General features: G+C 37.7%; 1 protein-coding gene across 4 annotated transcripts in view; it reads left to right on the top strand.

Annotated features, from left to right (window-relative positions):
- The window catches only part of LOC109422492 (high affinity cAMP-specific and IBMX-insensitive 3',5'-cyclic phosphodiesterase 8), an 871092-nt gene that overhangs the window by 320521 nt on the left and 525229 nt on the right, over positions 1–25342 (top strand). The window contains exon 1 of one of the 4 annotated variants that reach the window (XM_029869226.2): positions 2209–3298. The exons of the other annotated variants lie outside the window; for them this stretch is intronic. Within the exon in view, the coding sequence (XP_029725086.1) occupies positions 3061–3298 (238 nt within the window). The 5' untranslated portion in view covers positions 2209–3060. Of the gene's footprint in view, positions 1–2208; positions 3299–25342 lie in introns of those variants that run through there. 4 annotated transcript variants of the gene reach the window in all.

Genomic DNA, 25342 nt, shown 5'->3' with positions numbered 1-25342 from the left:
ATCATTAAATCCAAAGTTTCTCGAGGAGTTTTGGTGAAAGCTCCATCGTCGCGCTTCAGGTTTCCCAATTCATTTGAATGATCTTTAACAAGCGTTTCTGTAGTCTTGCAACTACAGGAGTGCTGTTTATGTTTTCAAATGTTAGCATCCACGATTTTCTTTTAGATTTTCGTAGTTTGTTGTTGTACTCAGTCAGGGCTTTCCTGTACTGAGTCCAATCTCCCGTTTGTTTCGCTCTATTGAATATTTTACGAGAAAATTTTCTAAGGCGATCCAGTTTAAATTTCCACCATGGCACGTCTCTAGTAGAAGACGATTGTGTGGTGAGACAACTGCTGTTAAAACCCCTTGAGAAAATGATTCTAACTTTTGGGCTGAATCAATAGTTTCTCCCATTGTGAATGAATGCGTATTCAACAATTCTACATTTTTATCCCAGTTTGTTTTCCTAGGATTTCTAAATGCGATTCTAGAATAATCTCCACCACTCCAATTGAAGATTATGTGTTTATGATCAGGTAGAGAAATCTCATCTGACACGTGCCAGTTTGTGATCTTGTCAAAGATTGCAGCATTGCACAGTGTTAGATCCAAGACCTCTTGTCTGATTGCATTTGAGAAAGTAGGTTCATCACCATTATTGCAAATGTCTATATTGTTGGAAGACAGATACTCTAATAGTGACTCACCCCGACTGTTAATATCCATACTACCCCCAACCGTGTGATGCGCATTGGCGTCACAGCCAATGATAAACGATTTGTTGTTTTCTTTACAGAATTGAACAAATTATACGATCTCAGAAGGAGGTACCTCAGGAACATCACCAGGAAAGTAAGCTGAAGCCACAGCGATCTCAGTTTTACTCAGTGGTTGGTACCTCTACCATGTCCGCAACAATGTCCTTTCTGACGACCTCTGTAATAGGATAGCGTTAAAACGTTTTGCGTACTAAGACGTTCTGGGCGAATCTTGTTGCTCATCATAAAATAGTTTACTATTTTGTGTCAGAACTCCAAGAATCTTTCGTTTATTGGACCATGGCTCTTGAATAAGCGCCACTTCCAGTCCTTCTTTTTCAAACCTTCGACTCAACACAGCAGAAGCACCTTTTGCGTGATGAAGGTTTACTTGTATGAACTTAATTCCTGTCATGAAAAATTGCATTTACCCACTTTTATTAAGCCTCGAAATTGAGACGTAAGAAAAGTGGTCGATTATCCCGGAGACAAATGAGGTCCACTGAATCATTGCTCCGTTTAACACAGTAAGGGCAAGATACTGTGGAGGGTGCCCTGGTACTACACAGGCTCCGTTCACGGTTAAGTTTTTATTAGACCCCCCTAACCATTCATTCCTAGGGGTCGCTTGTTTGGTGGACTTTTACCACCGGATCAGGCAATCCGTAGTGATATTCTTAGCCAATTGAGGGAACTGCTACCGCCACTACACGGCTATCTAGGCTGATAGGGAATAGAAATTAATATTGATGATCAACTTCATTAGAGCCCGAACAGCCGCTATTAGGCCGCTTAGGTCATCGCAAATTGTATCGGGTTGTACTCACTCGTTGATTATTTGCTGCTTGGTTTTTGACGGATGGCTTACAGGGCTCCCGGTTTACTGTCCGGAGGGCCCCAGTAAGTTTGCCGAAGCAAACCACCCGTCCCTGTCGACCAAAATTCCCACCGGGGTTGGCTACGCGATTTTCCCTGAGATTGCTTGTATCCTGGCCGGTAGCTAACTAGCAGGGAAGATCGTGGTTTAGAGGCAGGTAGCCGAAGCACCTTTCAAGAGGTCTATATGGCTGTGCCAGCCTTCATCATTACTCCATATTATGAATCTGAACGTTAAACTCCAGAATCCGCATTATTATCAATTTTAGTGTTTAGTTTTTAGTTAAAAATCAATCATACGTTCGTATGTGAGTTCCACAATCTGAAAAAGTCACAGTGGCTCAGAACACGGTGCTCTTTTGTGTAAAATTTAAAATAAATAAAAACCCTAATTGTTCACTGATAGTTACTTTCTTTGCCTTTGTTGCCAGTTTTTTAACAGTGATGCTGAAACGAAAATTTATAATATTCACAAAAAATATGAAACATATATTGATTGATAAACAACCTTGGCATATGGTAGAAAAAAAACAGAACTTTCAGTCGCAATCACCATCATCAGTAGTCAGCATCTGCCTCTAATGAACCTTACGTGTATAACGGTTTTGATTAATTCCAGTCAGCAAAAGTTCAAACTTACTTCTCGTTTCCATTGACTGCAGGAGATAGCATCCCAGTTCCGGCACCTAACGCACCACGCTCCAACGAACAACGCAACGCAATATAGATATTGATTTCCTCATCTAACTGCTAGTTCTGCGATAACCCCCGCACCGCACCATACTCCCCAGTAAATGAGTGATATATGATACCAGTCAGTGGCTGCTGGTAGAACCTATGCCACGAAATGATAATCGGAACCTGGGCACCCCAGCCCAGTAGTGAGTAAAGCGATAGCACCTCGTCGTTGTCGTAGATACGCGTCGTCACTTGTACCATCTACCGATCCATCGCTCCCTAATTACACACCCCGGGACGACGACGCCTGTTGACGAATGAAAATTGTTGTTGTTGATTCTGTGAAGCTGCTCATGTCGGCATGAAAGTATTCCCCAAAGTGACGAGTTTTTAGCAAGTTCGCTTTTTCGCTTTCTTGATGTGGTTAAACGGTGCGTGTTGGTGTCAGAAGCTCGTGTGATAATTTCCATCGGGGGATTCTTAAGCAAGAAGAAAGTGAGCCGTTTCAAGTGTTTGAACGAGTGAGTGCTCTCCAGACGTAGAGAGAGAGAGAGGAGGCGGATGGTTTTTGTATTGATGTGGTCCTGCAGAAGTGGCACAAAAAGATAAAGTTCAACAAAACGGAGTGGCAAAAGTTGAGGGCCCCAGGGTCTGGCGAGAAAGTTCTACCTGAGTGGAAGAAAATTTAAGCAAATATTGTAGTTACGTGCAGATACATCTCTGTGTAGTTTTGTGAGGGCAAAGAAGAAAGTGGAAGCCAGTCAGTATGATAATCGTGACTGAGGAGATTAATAATGGCACTTCTGGTGCCAGAAGTCCCGGATCGGGAGGACCCGGTGGGACGTCTCCACCGGTGGCGGCGATGGAAGTTTCGGTAACGGCGACAATAGTGGCAACAGAAGCGGTTCGGACGACGGAAGAACAAGACCTCAGCATCGAACATGTTGCCATGGACAGCAACGGGGACGGAGATGGATCTGAGAGTTTGCTGTCGCAATCACCTGGTTAGTATGCACGAACATTTTACATTCATTTGGTTTGAACGCCTAATAGATACAAATATTTTAACTAATCCGATTCAAAATATGACACAGATTTTCTACTATTTATCATAAACTTGTGATTTTCAACTGGCGGCGAATTCATCCTCACAGATAATTTACAACTAGTATGTGGTAAATGATATTGGAAAGGAAACTAATATAAATCTAAAAAATTGAAACGACGTTCCTGAAGGAGCTACCCTGGATTTCAATTTAAAAATACGAGATGCACAAAGTTACAAAGTAATCATAACCTCCTAAGTTATAAAGCAAAAATTTTTTGAATTTACTCAATCTTCAAAAATTTTGGAAAGCTGCATGCGCATTCCGTAATATTGGTGTTTCTAAAATAATACAAGGCTGGAGATATACCTTTTAAAGTATTTAATTTTGCGATTGCTTCTAATATTGGGTTTGAGATAACTTTTGGAATCCAGAAACTTCAAGTCACATTTGAAAGTGTATGTGCTACCGTCGTGCGGGGCTACTTTTGAAATGCGGGGCTACTTTGAACACTTTTGAATATGTATTTTTTAATTCAAAATATGGTTCAAATCTGTTAAATGTCTTTGGAACTATTATGACGCAATATTTCCCCCTTCAATTGGTTGAAATTGTTTTTCAAATATACATTTTTTGGTTTATTCGATGTTTTTTGAGCCTCCTGACAAGCAATAAAGCTTGTCAGGAGGCGAAAAAACATCAAATAAACCAAAAAATATACATAACGTATCAGAACATGAATCATTGTTTCTACAGTTCATAAATTTCAAAGGGTTGATCAATTCATTCAAGATGTATCAGCGTTACATATACAGTCGAATATTTGTATCGTTCTACATTATGAATTACCGTTTCACCTAAATAAAGGATAGATGGTACCTTTTTTAAGGCTGTCTATATTTTAATATCACGCTGCTCATAATACCAAAGGTAGCCCAGAACCATCTAAAAACGCATATATTTATTGAAATTGTGTATGAAATAGTATACTACAGTAATGGTATCAAGTAGATTTCTAAATAACCCTGGAATTTTAAATGCAATTTTGTTATAGTTAAAAATGTCCAAAGTAGCCCCCATCCGGTTCTATATGAGATGTGTCCGATTGGTGTATGAACAACTTTTTTGTTGATTGATGGGTTTTGTTCAAATTTTGCGTACATCCTTCATACATACTGACGATTATTATGTGTAAAAAAATCGCTATTCTGGGAGTTATAATGTCAGAAAGTTGAAAAACCATGAAAAAGTGTATAAAGAAGCCCTGCACGACGGTAATATGAATGATTTTGCCAATTTGCGCCTCGGTACACGGAGCTCCACGGAATTCCACTACTTGAAATATTTTTTTTAATATTTCGGTTGTCCCTCATTTCCCGGAAAACCATTTCCCGGAAATTAACATTTGACAAAAATGACAAATTATTTTCACTGCTTAATTTTAAATCTGCTTAACATTAGCTCTCCGATTATAGTAATTGATTGTAAATCTAATACCTTCCTGAATAAAAATTTGCCTTGTTTGATTCGTAATCTGTTCTCAAGAATTTCGAACGTTGTTTATTCGAACGTAAGTCCAAAGGCCATTAGGCGTAATAATCAATAAGCAATCGTTGTCACATAGATTGTACTTTCAAGCGCTTATATTGGTAACTCCATCAGAAATTCTTCCTTCTTTCAAATAAGGCTGTTCTTTCCAGCAAAATTATAGTTTGGCAACCGAAATGCTAAATGTTCCATCATTTGTCTTCTTCATCAAAGTCTGTACAGTCCCGATTCGTTCGTTGGCGGCTCGTTAGATGGGCTGTCTCCATGGTTGAATGTTCGCTGGTTGGTGCAAATCCCAACTAAAAAGCACTGTCAATGTCAAAATCGATGTCAAAACGAGTTTGACGTCTGACCGTCGTCGCATCGTAGCTCCTGTATCAGACCGTTTACGCAAGTGTGTGAGTGTTTCGTGACGTATTTCTCGTCACTTGCGTGTGTCTAGTGCATTTTGATCAGTTGTCAGTTGCCCCAACGAACGAATACGATTCGCTAATCGGGGCGCAGTCGTGACCCAACTAGCGAATCCTCACTGTATATGTGTTGTTAAGTTTGCGGCGATGAAATTCGACACTCTATAGAAGATTTCAGTTTCTTTTGATAATAGGCTATTCTTTCAAGTTACACTGTTGAAAATTTCGGCCCGCGATCAAACTGCTAATCAAATGAACATTTTTCCTTCTATTAAAAATGGGCTGTTCTTTAGAGTAACACTATTAGTGTGTTTTTTTGGTGGCCAGGCTGCTGACCCTACCTGAAATGTATCCTTCTCTAAATCGAGGTTTTTTTTTCGAGTTGCACAGATATGTTGTTTATTGGTGGTCCACTGCTAACTCCGTAGGACGTTTGTCCTTCTTTTTAAATGTGCGCTCCTTTCAAATAATACTTGTTACCCGACTAGAAAATTGTAACAAAAATATAACATAATCCTAACAAATCATGATATTTATAACTCATTGTGATATAATCACGTTCAACATCCTTGGTGTTTTCAAAATACTATAACTCAATTATATCATATTATGTTATAAATGTTGTTTCATAACTCATTGTATTATAATTTAGTTTTGAATCTTCGACATTTGGGAAATAATGTAACAAAATTATATCAAATTATGATAGAAACCAGTAATCCAGAGGCTAAAATTCATATCACATTTTGTTATAATTTTGATATGATTATAACAAAATAGAATATAATCTTGATTATACCAGTGTACTTTTTGTTACAATTTTAGTTATTTTAACATCATCCTGCAGCTAGTTTATAACATAATAAGTATGAGAAAAATATTATAACATCATAACACAATATGATACAAACTTGATATGATTTTCTAATCGTGTGGTGACCAAACTAATATCTACATTTAAAAAAAATCCTTCTTTAAAGAATAAAGACTGCCCCAGAAAGTATGGACGCACCTAGTCTTCAGTTGTCTGGGCCTGATCGATAGTTCTAGTTTCGGGCTTCGTTTTGGCTGTTTCTGGTTACTATAGGATCGAAAACCCAAACGTTCTTTGTAACGATGAACATTGGTATTCAAAATGGTAACTTCTATCGTCATACCCCGCTCTGTGTTAGTTAGAAGGTTTTTTCTTGTGCTCAAACAACTTCATAATTTGTTTATCCAAACGAGGGTCTGCAGGATCTTAATTTTTAACCCAATTTTTGCCTATGCTTAAACGTGTTATCCCCACCGTAGTTGCTGATCGTTGGTTGCACGATTTTCTCACTTACTCCCACCATATTTTGTTCATTTCCTAAGTGATCTTTCACACTTTGTACATCATTTGTGCACATTTTTTCAATGATGTTCCGCTCATAGTTCATGTATTTTGAAACACACTGTTGGAATCGCAAAAACCGCTATACAAATGCTGAGAAAATAGGTTGACCAACAGGATATAGTTTTCAAAAAGAACTAGTCATCAATAGTTCTGATATGCCAGTATTTTGTTACTGCGTCCATACTTTCTGGACCGGTCTTTAAGTTGTTAACTTATAAGTTGCAGTGCTACTGTATTATTTAGTAAGCCAGCAACTAACTCATTCTTATGAGATTTTCCTTTCTTTTAATAATAGGCAGATCTTTCAATCCAATTGGTCTAACATCTATTCAGCTCAGTGATTAATCGCCTCATGTCAATTGAGCCTAATCTCCCAGCATCATAATTTTCGCATTGAGCCTACTTCTCAGCTTCTACACGTTCGCCCTTATTGACTGAAATCATTATATGTTAAAATGTTGCTTTTTGTAAACCAAGTGACCGCGTAACCCTTAAGTCAAGTAACACTCCTTAGGGATAACTTTATCGGCTTTCTCTTCTTTTTGATGTTCCAACTAGCTTGTACTGTTATAACAGAAATCAAAACAAATCTCATTTTTGTATCAGAGGATTTCCTACCTTTCAAACATAGGCTGTTTTTAAAGATATGCCATTAATCAGATATCAGATATCAGCCCTTCTTCTCAACAAAGGCTGTTCTTTGATAAATATTATGCGTTATGCTGATTTTAAAATAACAACTTCTGAATTAATATTATCGAAGAATTTTCCTTCTATCATACATAAGCTGTTCTTTCGAAGTATAGCCTAACAAAAAATTAATGGTTGATATGAAACATTTCATATTTCATTTGCTGTTTTGAGTTTTGAAACTTAGATCTTATAATGATGTGGTCTCAGTTAAATTTTTGTATCATATCAACGATTTTCCGCAAAACGGTACATCCCGCCAAATGACTTTCGGTAAAACGGTGCATTCTGCGAAATGGTTCATTCCGCCAAATGTTATTCTGTGAACACCGCGAAAAGGAATTCCGCGCAATGGTTTTCGGCGAAATGTTATACAATCGATATTTTCCCTTCTTTTACACCTGGGCTGTTCTTCCAAGTTATCTTTCAAAACAGTTTTCGGCATTAACCTGTCCATGTTTTCATCAAATATTTCCCCTTCTTTTAAACATAGGCTGTTCTTTCTAGTTACACTGTTAGAATAGTTGTTGGCATTAAGCTAGCAATATTTCCATATGATGTATTCCCTTCTTTTACGCATATGCCGTTCTTTCGTGTTTATCGAGATCAAACTGCTAACTATTTCATCGAATATTTTCCCGTCTTTTAAACAGAGGCTGTTCTTTAAAGTTATATCGTTATATTGATATAATAGTTATTTGGAACAAACTTTAGTTTTCAAAGAAGACTAACGACGAATTTTTAGGCTACCAACAAGGAGTCCTTGACATTCGTAGGATCAAAAAACTGGAAAAGAGACAATGGCAATGTTCTTGTCCCTCCGATTAGATGTGGAGTAGGTTGTCCCAAAAATTGCACATGGCCAAAAAGCTTGGGGGCTCACCCTGCAAATGATAGCTAAGGGTGTTAGAAACAAACTTTTGTATGACGACAACTTTCAGGAATGACGTTTAGAGGTCGCCCCGGCGAGATTTTTGAAAAATGGCCATTTTTCATAATAAATTTCATACAAATATTTTTTACCGTACAAAAATTGGCAATACCCACTATTTTTATATTTTTTACAGCTTGATATGGGTCCAAATTTCATTCCCAGTTGTGCATTTGGACGAGTCGGACGTGTGCTCCGTATCTCACCACGCGATAGACCTCGTATAAGTGGAGTTTTTTCCCCCGCAAGTGCGGAAGGTTTTTTATATCGTACGTTTTCCTGCTTGTGCGAAGTGTAGTGTCGCAAGGTGGTATCCAGCGCAACCCGGGAAGCGAGGTGCTTGCATCATCGTACATCAAAGAAGAAGCATCGCATCCAAGAAAGTCATCTTTATCGCCATCATCAGCCCCTCCGTCATCGAAGAGGACGGCGGCGACGGGTGCGAAGGCAGACGCGACGGACAGCTTTACCATCGACCTGCCTGTGATAAATATCTACCTGCTTCGGTCAGATAAGTATCACTCTTTCGATACACTCTTTTGTCCGCCCAATTTGTTTTGATCGCTTTTGTCTATTGTATCCCCAGTCCACATTCGACCACGTGCTTTTTTTTTGACATCCATAACAGTGGTTCCCAAACTACTGTATACGGGTAAGGGTGTACAAACTGTAAATAACAGAACATTTTTTTTTGTTTTTTTTTTTTATTAGCTATTTTTTCTTTTTTTTTCAATACCGTTTTTTTGCATCCTACAGGGTGCGCTAAAATAAACATAAGAATTGAATTCGTATATTATTAGTACAAGTTTTTTTTTTTTTTTTTGCTTTATTTTTTTTTCTATATATTATTAACATTGTTTGGTTTACAAACCAAACAGTTGTCGTCCTAAGGAAGAAAGTGCACTGTAAATACTTTAAGGTTTTTCTCTTCCTCTTTTGCACTTTTGAGTTATTTTCCATAAATTTGTTTCCACATGGACGATTCGATTGGAGGCGAAACGCCTCCCAATGATATCATTGCTCGTACGCGGTTTTATCAGCCATCTTCGCCTGGACCTTGGGTTGTCTATTTCCGGCGCAAATGCAAACCATTGAATATGCTTTCGATTTCTCGAGAGCTGACGCGTAAGTATCCTGGGACCGTTATTCACCAAGTGAAAGCATCCAAGCTGCGTGTAACCGCACCTAGCTACAAAGCAGCAAATGAAATTGCTCAACACGAAGCGTTTACTGTTGAATACGCGGTCTATGTGCCAGCACGAGAAGTGGAGGTGGAGGGGAAGATCCTCGACGAAATGCTGACATGTGAGGACATCAAGACCGGCTTTGGTCGATTCAAAAATAGGTCAATTCCTGATGTGGCTATCCTAGACTGTAAACGCTTATCTAAGGTTTCCATGGAAGGAAATAAAAAGGTGTACTCGCCTTCAGCGTTTTTTCGAGTGACTTTTCCAGGTTCCGTCCTCCCGGAATTTGTTGTAATTGATGGTGGTTTTTACCCAGTGCATCTTTTTAGGCCGAAGGTTTTTAATTGTACCAAATGCAAGCAGTTTGGTCACAGTGATAGCTTTTGCGACAACAAGCCCCGTTGTGGCAAATGCAACCAAGCTCATTTGGAGGACTCTTGCACACAGGAAGCGGAAAAATGTAGCTACTGTGGCGGAGATCCACACGACTTGCAAGTTTGCCCGGCTTACAAAAGACGCATTCGAAATGAGAGTCGCTCTATTATAAGGCGCTCCAAGCAGACCTATGCGGAGATGGTGAAATCTTTTAAAACACCAGAATCCGTGTCTGAATCAGCTGTCCCAGTTGAAAATCCCTATCAGGAGTTGTCTTCCGATGATCAGGACGATGGCGAAACTGATGAGGGTGGATCTCTTTCGGAGGTACACGCACCTGGAAAAAGGAAGTCATCATCTTCCCCGGGATTGCGCCGAAAGGTCTTTTTGAAGTCTTCCCTCAAAAGTTTGCCAAATGTCAAAGGGGACGGGGTAAACTTAAAAACTCCGAATAATCAGGTTCCTCTAGCTTCAGATCCATGTTGTAGCAAGAACCTGTCACCCCCGTCTCCGCCTGTTAAATACACTTCAAAGAGAAATAATCGACAAGGTAGCAAGAAAAAAGCTACCAAAGTTCCTCGCAGTTCAAGCAAGCCTCCTAGACCCAAGCGAGGACTGTTTACTTTTAGGGTTCTCGTGGATCGCTTATATGATGCCCTCAGCCTTCCAGAAACATTTAGAGGCATTATTGATATGTTTATACCTACAGTAGAAGAATATCTTCGGAATCTGACACAATCATGGCCCCTCCTTGCTGCGATCATATCTTTCGATGGATAATTCATCAAGTGAGGTACAAGATATGATCACTGTGCTACAGTGGAACTGTCATAGTCTAAAACCTAAATTAGACCTGTTTAAGTTTTTGATTCACAACTCTGATTGTGATATATTTGCCCTTTGTGAAACATGGCTTTCTTCTGAAGATGAACTCAACTTCCACGATTTTAACATTATACGCCAGGATAGAGGTGACCATTATGGGGGAGTTCTTTTGGGGATCAAAAAGACTTACTCATTTTATAGAATTCCAATCGCGACTCATCCTGGCGTAGAAATCGTCGCTTGCCAAATAAACGTAAAGGGTAAAGAACTTTGCGTAGCTTCCGTTTACATTCCTCCAAGAATTTCAATTAACCGCCGTCATCTTTGGAATGCGGTTTCTGCACTATCACATCCAGTTCTAATTCTGGGTGATATGAACGCGCATGGTACATGGTGGGGCGAACCATATGACGATAATAGAGCGGCCATTTTCTATGATTTGTGCGACGATTTCAATTTGAACATTTTAAATACAGGTGAAGTGACACGTATTGCATCTGACGGCAAAGAAAGTCGTCTCGACCTATCACTGGGGTCAAGTTCACTATCATTCGATTGCTTGTGGAAGGTAATCGAGGATCCTCATGGTAGTGATCACTTACCCATTATAACCACCATAAAGCATAATAGTGAAAGGTCAGACCATCCAATTCAGGTTCCTTTTGACCTCACAAGGAATATCGATTGGCAAAAGTATGCAGAAGCGGTATCTTTTGGCATCGAATCATTCAATCCCCTCCCACCTTTGGATGAGTATCGATTCCTGTCTGAACTGATATATAAGAGTGCATTAGAATCACAAAAACGACGTGTTCCAAGTGCAACCTTCAAAAGAAGACCAGCCACACTAGGCTGGGATGATGATTGCACCCAGTTGTATCTTAAAAAATCTGATGCTTTCAAAACTTTTCGTAGGCACGGTACCTCAGATCTTTATCAAGAGTACGCAAAGCTCGAAAGACAGCTGAGAAACCTGCTGAAAGCGAAGAAGCGTAGTTATTGGCGACACTTCATTGAGGGTCTCTCAAGAGAAACTTCAATGACAACGCTTTGGAGAGTGGCTCGCAACATGCGAAACCGCTCTTCTTCTAATGAGAGTGACGAATACTCCAACCGTTGGATATTCAGCTTCGCGAAAAAGGTCTGCCCAGACTCAGTCCCAGCACAACCGATTTCTTGGGAAACATCCCCAAGAGACGGTTCTCTGGACAGACCCTTCACTATGCTGGAACTTTCTATGGCTCTTCTTTCATCAAACAATTCTGCTCCGGGAAGCGATATGATCAAGTTCAATCTTCTAAAGAATCTCCCAGATATCGCGAAAAGACGATTACTGGACCTGTTCAACTCATTCATGGAGAACAACATCGTTCCGCATGAATGGAGACAGGTCAAAGTAATAGCTATTCAAAAGCCTGGTAAACCAGCGTCTGATCATAATTCATACCGCCCAATTGCTATGTTATCATGTTTAAGGAAATTGTTGGAAAAAATGATCCTATCACGACTCGATCATTGGGTCGAATCGAATAACTTGCTTTCAAATACACAATTCGGGTTTCGCAAGGGCAAAGGAACAAACGATTGTCTAGCGTTGCTTTCAACAGATATTCAACTGGCCTTTGCGGAAAAGGAGCAACTGGCTTCAGTTTTCTTGGATATTAAGGGCGCCTTTGATTCAGTTTCCATAGGAATATTGTCAGAAAAACTGCACAATAGTGGACTTCCAGGAATTTTAAATAATTTCTTGTATAATTTGTTGTCAGAAAAACATATGAGTTTCAATCTCGGACAACTGACAACTTCCAGAATTAGTTACATGGGCCTACCCCAAGGCTCATGTTTAAGTCCCTTGCTTTATAATTTTTACGTGAAAGACATTGATAGTTGCTTGGAAGGACAATGCACGCTAAGACAACTTGCAGATGATGCTGTGGTTTCTCTAAAAGGCCCACATGCAGAAATGTTGCAAAGACCATTGCAAAATTCTCTAAATAATCTGTCAATCTGGGCAAGAGATTTAGGGATCGAGTTTGCTCCGCAAAAAACTCAATTGGTTGTGTTTTCTAGAAAGCGGAACCCAGCCCAACTGAAACTCAATCTTTTGGGAATAGAAATCGACCAGTCTTTGACTTCGAAATACCTTGGGGTCTGGTTTGATTCAAAAGGCACTTGGGGTACCCAAATCAAGTATTTGGTGCAAAAATGTCAACAAAGGATCAATTTTCTACGCACAATTACCGGAACATGGTGGGGTGCTCACCCGGAAGACCTCATAAAACTTTACAAAACGACTATTCTCTCTGTTATTGAGTATGGCTCTTTCTGCTTTCACTCAGCAGCAAACTGCCACCTAATAAAGTTGGAACGAATTCAATACCGTTGTTTGCGTATTGCTCTCGGCTGTATGCACTCAACGCATAATGCGAGCCTTGAGGTCCTGGCAGGGGTGAAACCTCTCCAGAACCGATTCTGGGAGCTCTCGCTAAGGTTACTTATCAAGTGTGGAGTGAGCAACACACTTGTCATTGAAAACTTCGAAGAAATGCTCAGTCTGAACACTCAATCAAAATTCATGAGAATTTATCTGTTCTACATGTCATCTGACATAAGCCTACCAAGTTATAATCCTCCCCGTGTACACTTCACTAATGACAGTACCTCTGTTAAATACGATCTGTCCATGAAACAAGCTATTCATGGAATACCAGATCAACTTCGATGTATATCTATTCCTCGCATTTTTAACGAAAAGTACCAAAATGTCAATTCCTGTAAGAGATTCTTCACTGATGGGTCTCGCATAAATGGATCCACTGGTTTCGGTGTCTTCAATGAAAATTTTACCGCCTTCCGCAAACTTCAGGAACCTTGTTCGGTTTATGTTGCTGAGCTGGCAGCAATCAATTTCGCTTTGGGGATGATTTCAAACATGCCCGTAGACCATTTCTTCATCTTCTCGGATAGCCTTAGTTCGATTGAGGCACTCCGGTCGATGAAACCTGTAAAACATTCATCTTACTTTCTTACAAAAATAAGGGAGCAGATGGGTGCACTGGTCGAAAGATCATACAAGATTACCTTTGTATGGGTCCCCTCACATTGCTCAATTTATGGCAATGAGAAGGCGGACTCTCTCGCAAAGGTGGGCGCACAGGAAGGTGAGATCTATGATAGAAGAATTTCACATGATGAATTTTTCCATTTTGTTCGCCAGAGTTCTCTTCAAAGTTGGCAAAATGATTGGCGAGATAACCAGCTGGGACGGTGGTTACATTCCATTATTCCTAATGTTTCTTTGCGAGTGTGGTGGTATGGTTTGGATGTAAGTCGCAATTTCATTCGCGTGATGTCAAGACTTATGTCCAACCATTACTCGCTAGACGCGCATTTACACAGGATTAACCTCGCGTTGAGCAATGTTTGTACTAAGTGCGGTTCCGGTTATGATGACATCGACCACGTAGTTTGGCAATGCCCGGATAATGACGCCTCCAGAGCGCTACTATTGGATACCCTTGAGGCCCGAGGTAGACAACCCTTTGTTCTTGTGAGAGATGTGTTGGGGACCCGCGATGTCACATATATGGGATGTATTTTCGACTTTCTTCGCTCTGCTGGTATAAAAGTTTAATTCGCTTGTGTTTTCTTCTCCAGTTTTTTTTTCTCTGTTTTGTCCTCTTTGTGTTACCAAGCTACTCCTGGCCATCCGGAAGACCAAGTCCCACAACAAGTTGGTACCAACACCACAAGGCACCGAATTCGCTAGCAAGATGCGATTCACCCCCGGATGAGCAGCAGTGAAACCTTTGGCCCAATCCTTACCCTGTCCATCCCTCAAAATGTGACCTTCTAACCTCGAGCTGCCACGAGTACCCTGGCTTCCACCCATTACTAACAGATATCATTAAAAAGTTATTACTCTGTATAATGTATAGTATTAAGTACAAAGAAAGATCCTCGGCTCCGTAAAGCGTTATACGCGATTGAGCCCCAAATAAATGAACTAGATAAAAAAAAAATGGGTCCAAATTTCTTGCGAAAAATAATTAACGACATGTTTTGCAGGTAACTTTTTGATACTAAATTTTTGTATTTACTAAAATTTGTCATTTTTTTATTGCGACATTTGCACCCATTTAGACTCGGCCGAAATTCATTATCATCACAGTCGAATTTCGCACACGACTTCGCAGCGGCTGGCATACACAAGTTCGGTTGAGTTCATGACAGGGGAGTCGGATGCACAACAGGTAAACAAAATAAGTTTGATTTGTGTGAAATGTCGCTGGGAAATGATGATTCAGTGGATTCTCAAATTATCACAGTAGTCTAAACATTAATGAGAAACCCAATATATACTGTGCCTTTTACCCATCATAAAACGTATCTGAACTTAATGCTAATTTAAAACAATTTCCATAAAAAGATTGGAAATTTTATGAGGAAAAACTTTTCCGAAGACAGCATTGCGTTTCACGATTTTCTATTTAGTGAAATTGGGATTATTAGGTATTTGAAAAAAAATCACAAAAGAAATACCCAAAAACACATACAAAGTAAAAAATCACGTATGTTCAACAAGTTTTTGTTTTGATTGTGTTTAGGAATTATGGTGGCATCATTTATTGAATTTTCGTTTCCGTTGACAAATCCATTTTCATTGATACAGAAAGGTACCTACTAGCGAGAAACTTTATCATTAGGAACCATTTTGAGATGCTTCAGTAGGCCATGGCATTTTTAACGGTTATGTACTGACAATGGTTTATACGAGCATAATACACAATCAAACGCACGGCACATTTTCTATACCAATTAGAAGGTGATACATTCCGCAAAACTTGCTGATTTTATTGTTCAATGATGTTGTTCTAATCGTTCAAAGACATGAATAAAACGTTCTAGTAGTCCCTATCATTTTGATCAACATATAGGACGATAAAAATGACGTCACTTGTTTATGTCCAAAAATGTTGTTTACCAATAATAGCCTACCTTGTCTTATTGTATGCCGTGTATGTGTTATGGTAATCAAATTGTTCTAACCTTGGATAACATTACGTTAACTCACTGGTTCATGTCATCCCACCCGTTTCAATTTGCCTCGGTGTATCTTATTTTCGGTGTTGATAAGATAGTTCAAATCAGTAAATGTCAAAAAAGACATGCTCTGTTTTTGAGAATGTCTTGAATTGATATACATATTGGTATTCTTACGTAAGATGTTCGTAATCGCGATTTGAATTTGGTATGGAGCAACGTATTCGCCTTTATTCACTTTGCCACTGTTTCCTGGGCTGTTTCACTGGTCCAGGACTCATACGTCTTTGTGTAGAAAAATAATTGAGAATATCGACAGGAAAGTAAGATAAACGCAAAAATATATTTAACATTTTGTGGAGAATATCTTTAAAAAATCAATAGGCAGTACGAAGCTTGTCGATAGAGCTAGCTTTTTTTAAATCTTTGTAAGTAATTTCTATATGGAGGGATTGAATAACAAAAAATCAAAATCAATCAATGATGTCACCATAATTCCATAACACAATCAGGACAAAAACTTGTTGAGCATACGTGATTTTTTACTTTGTATGTGTTTCTGGGAAGTTCTTATGTGACATTTTTAGAAAAATACCTAATAATTCAAATTTCATCAAATAGCAAATTGTGAATAACTCTAAAACGGATAGAAAAAACGCCATTATGTCTTCGGCAAAGTTTTTCCTCATAAAATTTCCGATCTTTTTATGGAAATTGTTTTAAATTAGCATAAGGTTCAGATACTTTTTATGATGGGTAAAATACACAGTATATCAAAAAATGACAAATTTTAGTAAATACAAAAATTCAGTATCAAAAAGTTACCTGCAAAACATGTCGTTAATCATTTTTCGCAAGAAGTTTGGACCCATATCAAGCTGTAAAAAATATAAAAATAGTGGGTATTGCCAATTTTTGTACGGTAAAACATATTTGTATGAAATTTATTATGAAAAATGGCCATTTTTCAAAAATCTCGCCGGGGCGACCTCTAAACGTCATTTCTGAAAGTTGCCGTCATACAAAAGTTTGTTTCTAACACCCTTAGCTATCATTTGCAGGGTGAGCCCCCAAGCTTTTTGACCATGTGCAATTTTGGGACAACCTAATGTGGAGGCATACCGTAATTTAGAGCTTTCAATTATTCATAATACTCCTAATAAAAAAACTAATACAAATTGAGAGTAGTACATATTTTTATTATTTTTATGCAAAAAAATCTTTACAAAATAAAGAAAGTATTAGAAATGTTGTTTTTTTTTTATATTGAATATGTTTTCCGGGAAATGGTCATTCCGGGAAATGGTCATTCCGGGAAATGGGACATTCCGGGAAATGGCTTTCCGGGAAATGGTTTTCCGGGAAACGACGTACAATCTGTATTTCATTTCGTTAAATTCTAGAAATTTCACCTTTTCAGCACAGATGTTAACGAATTAACCGGAAACACTCAGTAATTGTAATGAATTTAGGAAAACATATGCTTGGTTGAAATACGACTGGGATGGTTTCACTTCGGAATATTGGCGTTGCAGTCTTTAGAGCAATCGAAAACACTGGTTTATGACTTTTCTCGACGTTTCGGTTCATATGAGACCTTTTCCAAGGGTTGAACCCTTGATAAAGATCTCATACAGTTCAAAATGTCGGAAAAAATCATGAACTAGTGTTTCCGCCCCAACCCCCCCCCCCCAGAAAGATTGCCATGGGTAATTCTCGCTGAGACCGGCCCACTATTTACACCTTGTCTTCAAAAATGTTTTAGGTGGCGATTCTCCAAAAGTCCTCGCTAAAAAGTAAGGAAAATGCATTTGATTACTCAAATTAATAAGTTCTGTTTGGGCCTCTCACTGAGCAGATACATAATTATTTATGATGATTAACCTGGGCTTGTTAGGGGAATATCTGTAAATAAAAAGAAAATCGGGTTAAGTACGGTTCCTTTGAATTCCACTAAGAATTTGCATCCTTTGACAGATACGTATTTCGACCTCAACTGTGATTTTTGTCAAATGGTTGTTCATTTAAACCAGTGATTCCCAAAGTGGGCGAAATCGCCCCCTAGTGGGCGAAAATCAAGTTCAAGGGGGCGAAAATTACCAAAATGAAAATTGGGGGGCGAAAATACTATAAAGGGGGCGATTTTTCAATGTCTCATATCCATCAATAATATGAACAAATAAGTTAAAATCCTTTGAAAAACCGGGTCAAAGTTATTCCAATGTAAGTGTGTACAATCAATTTTTGAGTGTTTTGTTGGAAATGTTGGGAACCTTCATACAATACAAGAGTTTCCAGACACATTCCGTGGGAATCTAAAAGAGCTTTTGCGAAGCTCCTAGCGAACGATAGAACACACTGTTTGGTTGCCATTCGGAATCAGAAGTAACTTTATCAAAATGTATGTAGGAAAGTTAGTTTTTTCCATCTTATCAGAAAATTTTGTTTGAAATTTATAGGTGAAATGTATTATTTTTGTCTTATCTTTATTATCGAGACTTTCAGCTCGAAGGTGGTTTGTTTCCGATTGCATTAATAAATATGTATGAAGAAATTTCAAGAACATTTCATAAACACGTTGCTTGTGATATTGGTTAGGAAATTTCTGAAGGAGTTTTTGGTGGGAAGAAAATTATGATTACTTTTGTAGTGTAATTGGTCACACAATTTCTGACTTTCCAGGAAAATTTCAAATTTTTGATTAACTATTTCCAGAAATTTGTCAAGTTTTTGAAGTATTTCAGAAACGCCTTCAAGAAGCGTTTTGATTTTTACGAAGAATTTAATCTTTGCAAAGTGATCAAAACTTACCACCCCCTAGTTTCGTTCTAACTAGCTGAAACCGTAGGATGCAGGACTATTATGGAAAGAGGATACAATTTTGGGCACATTTATTTTATAATTTCAGTCATTGGATGAGTTATTGTGGGCAAGTCCCATAAATTGGACCCCACCAGCGGTTTTTCAATTATCAACCATCATGAAAAGTTATCACTGCTGACTATTTTTAATCCCTGCAATACATATCTAGGCTGTGTCAAATTTCCTTGAACATTTGATTGATTGATTTGTCTTCATCTAAGAGACTTTCTTGAGCATTATGTTTGTGCTATCCATAATTATTAAATTGATTTTCATTTTGTCACTAGTCTTGTTTGATTACAAATGATTAATTGTTGGCTTTCGGATGCAGTAAAATACCTTTATAAATAGAACACTGCTGAAGATAGTAAATGTCCATAAATTTCGATTATTCAGTGTTTCATGAACAAGTTTACTGACTAAGCACAACACGATTTAAAAAAGAATCCTTTTTAAAAGCAAACAAACAAAAAAGAGATAAATATAAATGTTAATACGTTACATGCCAAGATGTGTAAAATTTTGCAACTTCAGTCTTTTATTTGAAAAAATAAAACCTTGCCTAGGGAGGGCGAAAAAATATTCCTTCAGCTTCAAGGGGGCGATACCTCCAACAAGTTTTGGAAACACTGATTTAAACCGTTATAACTCGAAAGTTTATCCAAAAACCACCTCAAAACAGCTACTATTTACAATATCCAGTGGATAACTAATACTGAGGAGGATTACAAGTGGTAGTCGAAATACGCGTATCTGTCAAAGGATAAGCAACACATCGGTACAACAACAACATATTGTTTAGAAGTGGTTTTTGGAGAAACTTTCGAGTTATAACGGTTTAAATGAGCCACCATTTGATCGAAATCGAGGGGTCTGCAAAAAATGTTGTGGCTTAAATCAACGGGAAGTCCATCAATTTGAGTAATCAAATTCATTTTTCTTACTTTTTAGCGAGAAATTTGAGAAAATCGCCATCTGAAACATTTTTGAAGACAAGATGTAAAAAGTGGGCCGATCTCAGCGAGAATAACTCAATACCAACATTCCGATAGAAACGTTTGAAACGCAGGAAAAAATATGGTAGAATCAAAAATATTTGTGGTAGAAACAAACAAATTGTCAATTTGTTTAGGCCACAAAAATAAAACTGTTTGAAACAAATCAAACGTCATATTTGATGCAAATACTATCCATGTTTGAAACAAACATGCACCTTTCATTCATTTCTGACGGGTTATGTTAGAAATGAATGCATTTTTTTTGTTTTCTGCAGGAGGTCGGCCCTGCGGAAATATTTATTTTTCCATTAATTTTACAAATTCCTTTCCTTCGCTGGGAAAACCCACCTCCCCCGTGGCACTTCCAATGCCAACATCATGCAGGTCACATTCGCTCCCTAGAACAACAGAATTCCGTGAAAACTTTTCGGAAAATTTAACGTTTTTTGATGGAGGAAATCTTCTTTTATCTTGCAGCTGGAACTTGTGAGCTTTCATCCCCTCGAAGGGGTGAGAATGGGTGAATTTTACACTTGTAGTTTTTAGGAAAATTAACGAACTCCAAGCATTTTTTCATCATTTGTGCATGCATTCCAAAAGATCACATTCCAGTGATCAAAGGAATTTTTCATGCTTAGGGGCTGTCCATTAATTACGTAAGGGTTTTTGGGGGGAGGGGGGGTTTGAGAAATCTTACGCGCCATACAAAAAATATTGGGTTCTCATACAAAAAATCTTACAAGGGGGGGAGGGGGTGACAGAAAATCGCAAAAAAATCCCTTACGTAATTAATGGACAGGAAAGTTATTGGACAATGTATGTGGAAGTATGCATTTTGGACCCATTCTCACCCCCAACGACGGTACTTCAGAATCTGAATTGACTATCCACAGTATGTACCCTGCCGAATTACTAAGCTATTGGGGCCTGAGGCATTCGTAATGTTGAACATTATGCATTGCAAAATATGCACTTCACTGGTTTCCGAGATATGACAGTTCAAAAAAACAGTTTTCTAAAAAATAGTGTTTTACGAGAACGGTTCTAGCTTCGCGAAAAGTTAATCAATCGAGCTCAAACTGATACCAATGATGCACATATAATAGGTTGACAAACAGCCAAAATTTGAGAATTTTTGATGCACTCTGTGAAAAGTTACAGCTTGTTGAACTTTTTTGTGAGAGAAACAAAAGTTGCCTATCCCAAACATTTTGGCCACCCCCTGTATGTTCCCTTATTGTATATTTTTCAGAATGTATGGTGAGAATTAACTCATTTGACGAAGTAGTTGCCTCCTAATTAAAAAGCTTTTAGTCAATGTATTTTAATCTGGTAGGCATAAACTAAAAACTTATAATTATAATGTCTTCAGAACCGTTCACAAAACACGTTAAAGAGATAAAAGTGTTAAACATTTCATCAGAACTGTTTCAATGTCCTCGCCGATTCTTCTTAACGCAACTACGTCAAAGCCAATTCATCCAAAACAATGTTTCCTCGGAAAAACGTGACAAACAACACCTGTTGGCTGTTTGGTATTTTCACTCACTCACAGCTATGCACCATGCGGGGTATGCCCGAAACTCAGCAGCAATGACTACGCGGCGACGGGTTCGATTTAATTACGATCCCTAGTAAAACCATGTTGCGACTATCGACCGACCGCCGCCGCCGTTATCTATCGTTTCACGTTCCAATAGATAGCTGCAATTTTATCGGAAATCACCCACCCGCAACAACTCGACAGTAGGACATTGATTCGGCTTTCGGTTCTCCTCATTCAGTGCTTCGATATTGTGTTTGATTTACCGCGGTGGTCGGTGGTGTATGCCGCCTGTTGCTTTTCGGGGGCTCTTCGATGTGTACTTACTTTCACTGAAGTGTGAGTCAGGGGTTCTCAATTGATTTCGACATATGCCCTCTTTTCAATGCTTGTAAAATGTCATTTTCTTTCTCTTACCGCAACTACAGTGTATCAAACAATAGGATGCAATCAGTGAAGTACTAGATTGAAAGTAGTGAGCTGGATTTTTGTATGGCGAGATGATCAATTCTCCATTTCTGCAATGAAATGGTGCAAACAGCGTGGGTTATATGATTTATTGACTAATTTGATGCTGTTTGAGCAAAAGTTTGGATAACTGTGTTGTTGAAGTTGCAGGAAAAAATAATACAACAACACAGTTATTCAAACTTTTACTCAAATAGCATCAAATTAGCCAATAAATCATATAACCTACGCTGTTTGCACCATTTCATTGCAGAAATGGAGAATTGATCATCTCACCATATAAAAATCCAGCTCACTACTTTCAATCTAGTACTTCACTGATTGCCTCCTATTGTCCGTACAGCAATTTTTTGGTCAAAATAATTTTTCATTCAAATGGTCATAACATTTTTATACGTCAATCAAGTACTTAAATCTTATAAGTTTTTCTAAAAGTTCTATAACTTTCAGAAAACAGATCGAATAAGCTTGAAATTTTACCAATGGAGCTTTAGTATATGATTCATGATTGGTCAAAATTTCAGCTTTTTACTGTACGGACAATTGTGTTTTGGAATTCTTAAAATATTTCAGTCAACTTTGAGATTTAAAAACTCAGCAATATACCCTCTAACGAAACATATTATTATAGAATTACTTGTAGGAAACTCAAAAGTCAAGATATTGATACAAATACAAAAAAAATCTCAGTAAAATTTCTTATGAAATCGAGTATAAATTGAGGTAATTTTGTATCACATTGGTAAATCTTTCAAAAACAAAAGAATTACTGATACTTTTTCGAGAATTTCGCCTTAATTCTTTGAATTAATCTGGAATATTACCCTGGAGTTATAATGGAATCTTATAGGAATTCTAGTATGCATCTATAAGAGAATTTTAGAAAGATATCTCTGAAAAATTTTCGAAAAAAATGGGAAGATTTCTAGAAGCATAACTATGATAACTCCAGAGCAAGTTTACAAAGAAATCCGGAAGGTATCTTTAACCTTCCGTAACTCGCGCGGCTGGACACCACCGATAGCACCACGATAATGCTGAATACAAAAAGCGAGATTTTTTCAAAGTGTTCAAGTGCTGCGATTGCTCTTCCGGGATCAATCCCTGAAAAAGTTCTAGAAGAAATGTTTACAAGATATCCTGAAATAAAGTGGAGAGAACTTTCTGGAAGAGCTGCGGGAGAAATCCTTGGAAGAATTCCAAAAGCTTTTCCTGTAATGATTTCGGAATGAGTATCTGGCAGTATTTCCTGATAAATTACTGAAGTGGTCCAGGAAGAATCTTTGAAAGAATGCTAAGGTGGGGCTAAAATAAACTCTTAAAAAAAAGCTCTGAACAATCCAGGAATATTTGAATTATTTACAGGTTGATTCTTTAGACGTATTGTTGAAAAAAAAACCTTATAAGGATTCCGAGATGATTTCCTGGGGAAAAGCTAGGAAATATACTTCTTTGAATTTTGGAAATTTTGGTAAAAATTTCTGTTGAAATTTCTGAAGGAATCTTCTGAGAAAAGATGGTAGAAGTCCCCAAAATAATTTCCAATGTATTATCTAGAGAGAAAAAAATCAAAGAAAATCCCATAAAAATCGAATACAATTAAAAAAAAAAAATTGCGAAAGAAATCCTTATAAAATAAACTGGAAGAAATACCTGAACAATTCTTAGAAAAACAACTGAAGCAATTTCAGGAATAATTTTAAGAAAAAAATGGAAAAGTACGAGAAGTGTCCCAGAGAGAATGAGGAGAGGAATCCATGAAAACGTTCTGGGAGATATTAGTGAAAAAAAACCATAAGAAATCCTTGGTCAAAGTTCAGGGAAGAATCTCTGGAACAATTTTCAGAGCAATTCAAAGAAGAATTCCGGGAGGAATGTCTGAAAGAATAAAGAAAGGAAACTCAGGAATATTTTTAAAAAAAATCTTGGTAAAATTCCGAGAGAAATTCCTGGAAGTTTTACGGCAGAAGTTTTCAAATAATTCGGGGATCAATCCATGAAAATGTTAGGAGAAATGCTGGCAAAATTTCTTGAAAAAATCCGGAGGCAAATCGGAGAGAAATTTTTGAAAGAACATGGGGAGAAAACTTTTGAAAAATTCCTGAAGCATTTCCTGTCCTTGGAAGTTTTTCTAGGGATATTACTGAAGAATTACGATTGTGTGAATAACTAGCGTAAGCTCAAAATTTACAAAAATAAAAACATTTTATCATTTGTTTATTTTTAAATTATTTTTTCATTTAAAAAAGTTCTAAGAAAAATTGTTGGAAACATGCTGAGGGTGAGTCTATGAAAAATCCTAGGAAATCTATGAACAATTCCGGAATTTTCGGCATGTTTCAGGGAAGAATCTCTGGAAAATTTTTGGGGAAAAATCTGCTAGAATTTCAGAAGGAATCATTGGAAAATTGTTGATGGAGTTTTTTTTTGTCTTTGTCTTCAAGGGAATTTTTAAGGAGTTCTTGTAAAAGTCTACGAATGTATTTCCAATCTATGAAAAAATATGTGAAACGAATCCCTAGAAAAATCTGAAGGAAGTTCCGGAAAAAAAAACTGAAAACAATACTGGGATAGTTCTAAAAAATCTTGTGAAGATAGCGAGAAGCAAGGAAGAGATAATTACGACGGGAATCCATGTAAGATATTAAAAAAAAAAAACAAGAAAATCCTTAGTAAAAGTTTCGGGAAGAATCCGCGTGACTTTTTTTTCGAGCATTACCCTTGAAGATTTTCGGGAAGAATGCCTGAAAGAATGGTAAAAGGACACAAAGGAATGGTAAAAGGGAAAATTCCTGAAAAAAACTTGGGAAAATTTCGGAAAGAAATCCTGGATGTTTTCCGAAAGCAGTTCCATGAAAGTATCATTGGAAAATTTCCGAGTTTCCGAGTGACTGTTGGAAAAAAATCCAGGAAAGGTTTCATTTAGAACCGTTGGAATACAATCCAGAAAGAATCTATAAATAAATTTCGGAAGACCTGCTTGGAAGAATTCCGAAAAGAACCCCTCAAAGAATTGAGGGAGAAATATTTTAGAAGAATTTTTTGAAGAGTCTTTGTAAAAATCAGGGAGAACTTTCTGGAAAAAACGGGAGTTATCGTTCAAAAAACAACGTGGGTAATTTGTGGACCTAGTTCTGGAAAGAATTTCTGGAAGAACCCTTTGGAAGATTCCAAAAGGAACCTCAGTAATATTTATGAAATGAAACAAGACACTAAATTCAGGAAGAATTGCTGGAGAAATTCGCCAAGAATTCCGAGAGAATCCTTGAAAGGATTCCGGATCAAGACCTTAGAAAAGTTCCGAGAAGAATCTCCTCCGGAATATTTTCCGAGTAAGAGTTCTTGAAAAAAAAGGTCATGTGAATAGCCGTAGGGATTCCGCTATAAAACCTAGAAAAAGCTCTGGTAGAAATCTCTGGCAGAACTTCGGAGGAAGTCCAGATTGAAATCAGATTCAAATCTTTGGAATAATTCCTGGGTAAATCGTTGATAGAGTTCTTAAATGAATTTCTGAAAGAATAACAAAAACTTGGAAAAATTTTAAGAGAATGTTGGGTTGAATCTTCACAAGGATTCATAGAAAAATCCCTGGAAAAATTACACGAAAAATTTCTCCAAAGAAATCTAGGGAATCTTGGAAAGATTACGAGACGAAATCTTGGAGGAATACCGGGTCAAATGCTAGAGATAATTTCGGAATAAATTTATTAAAGATTTCTGGAAGGAATTTTTTTGAGAATTCTT

Source organism: Aedes albopictus, chromosome 2 (assembly GCF_035046485.1).
Source record: "Aedes albopictus strain Foshan chromosome 2, AalbF5, whole genome shotgun sequence".
NCBI lineage: Eukaryota > Metazoa > Arthropoda > Insecta > Diptera > Culicidae > Aedes > Aedes albopictus.
The sequence above is the reverse complement of the archived record's forward strand: the minus strand, read 5'-3'. Positions and strand labels throughout refer to the sequence as shown.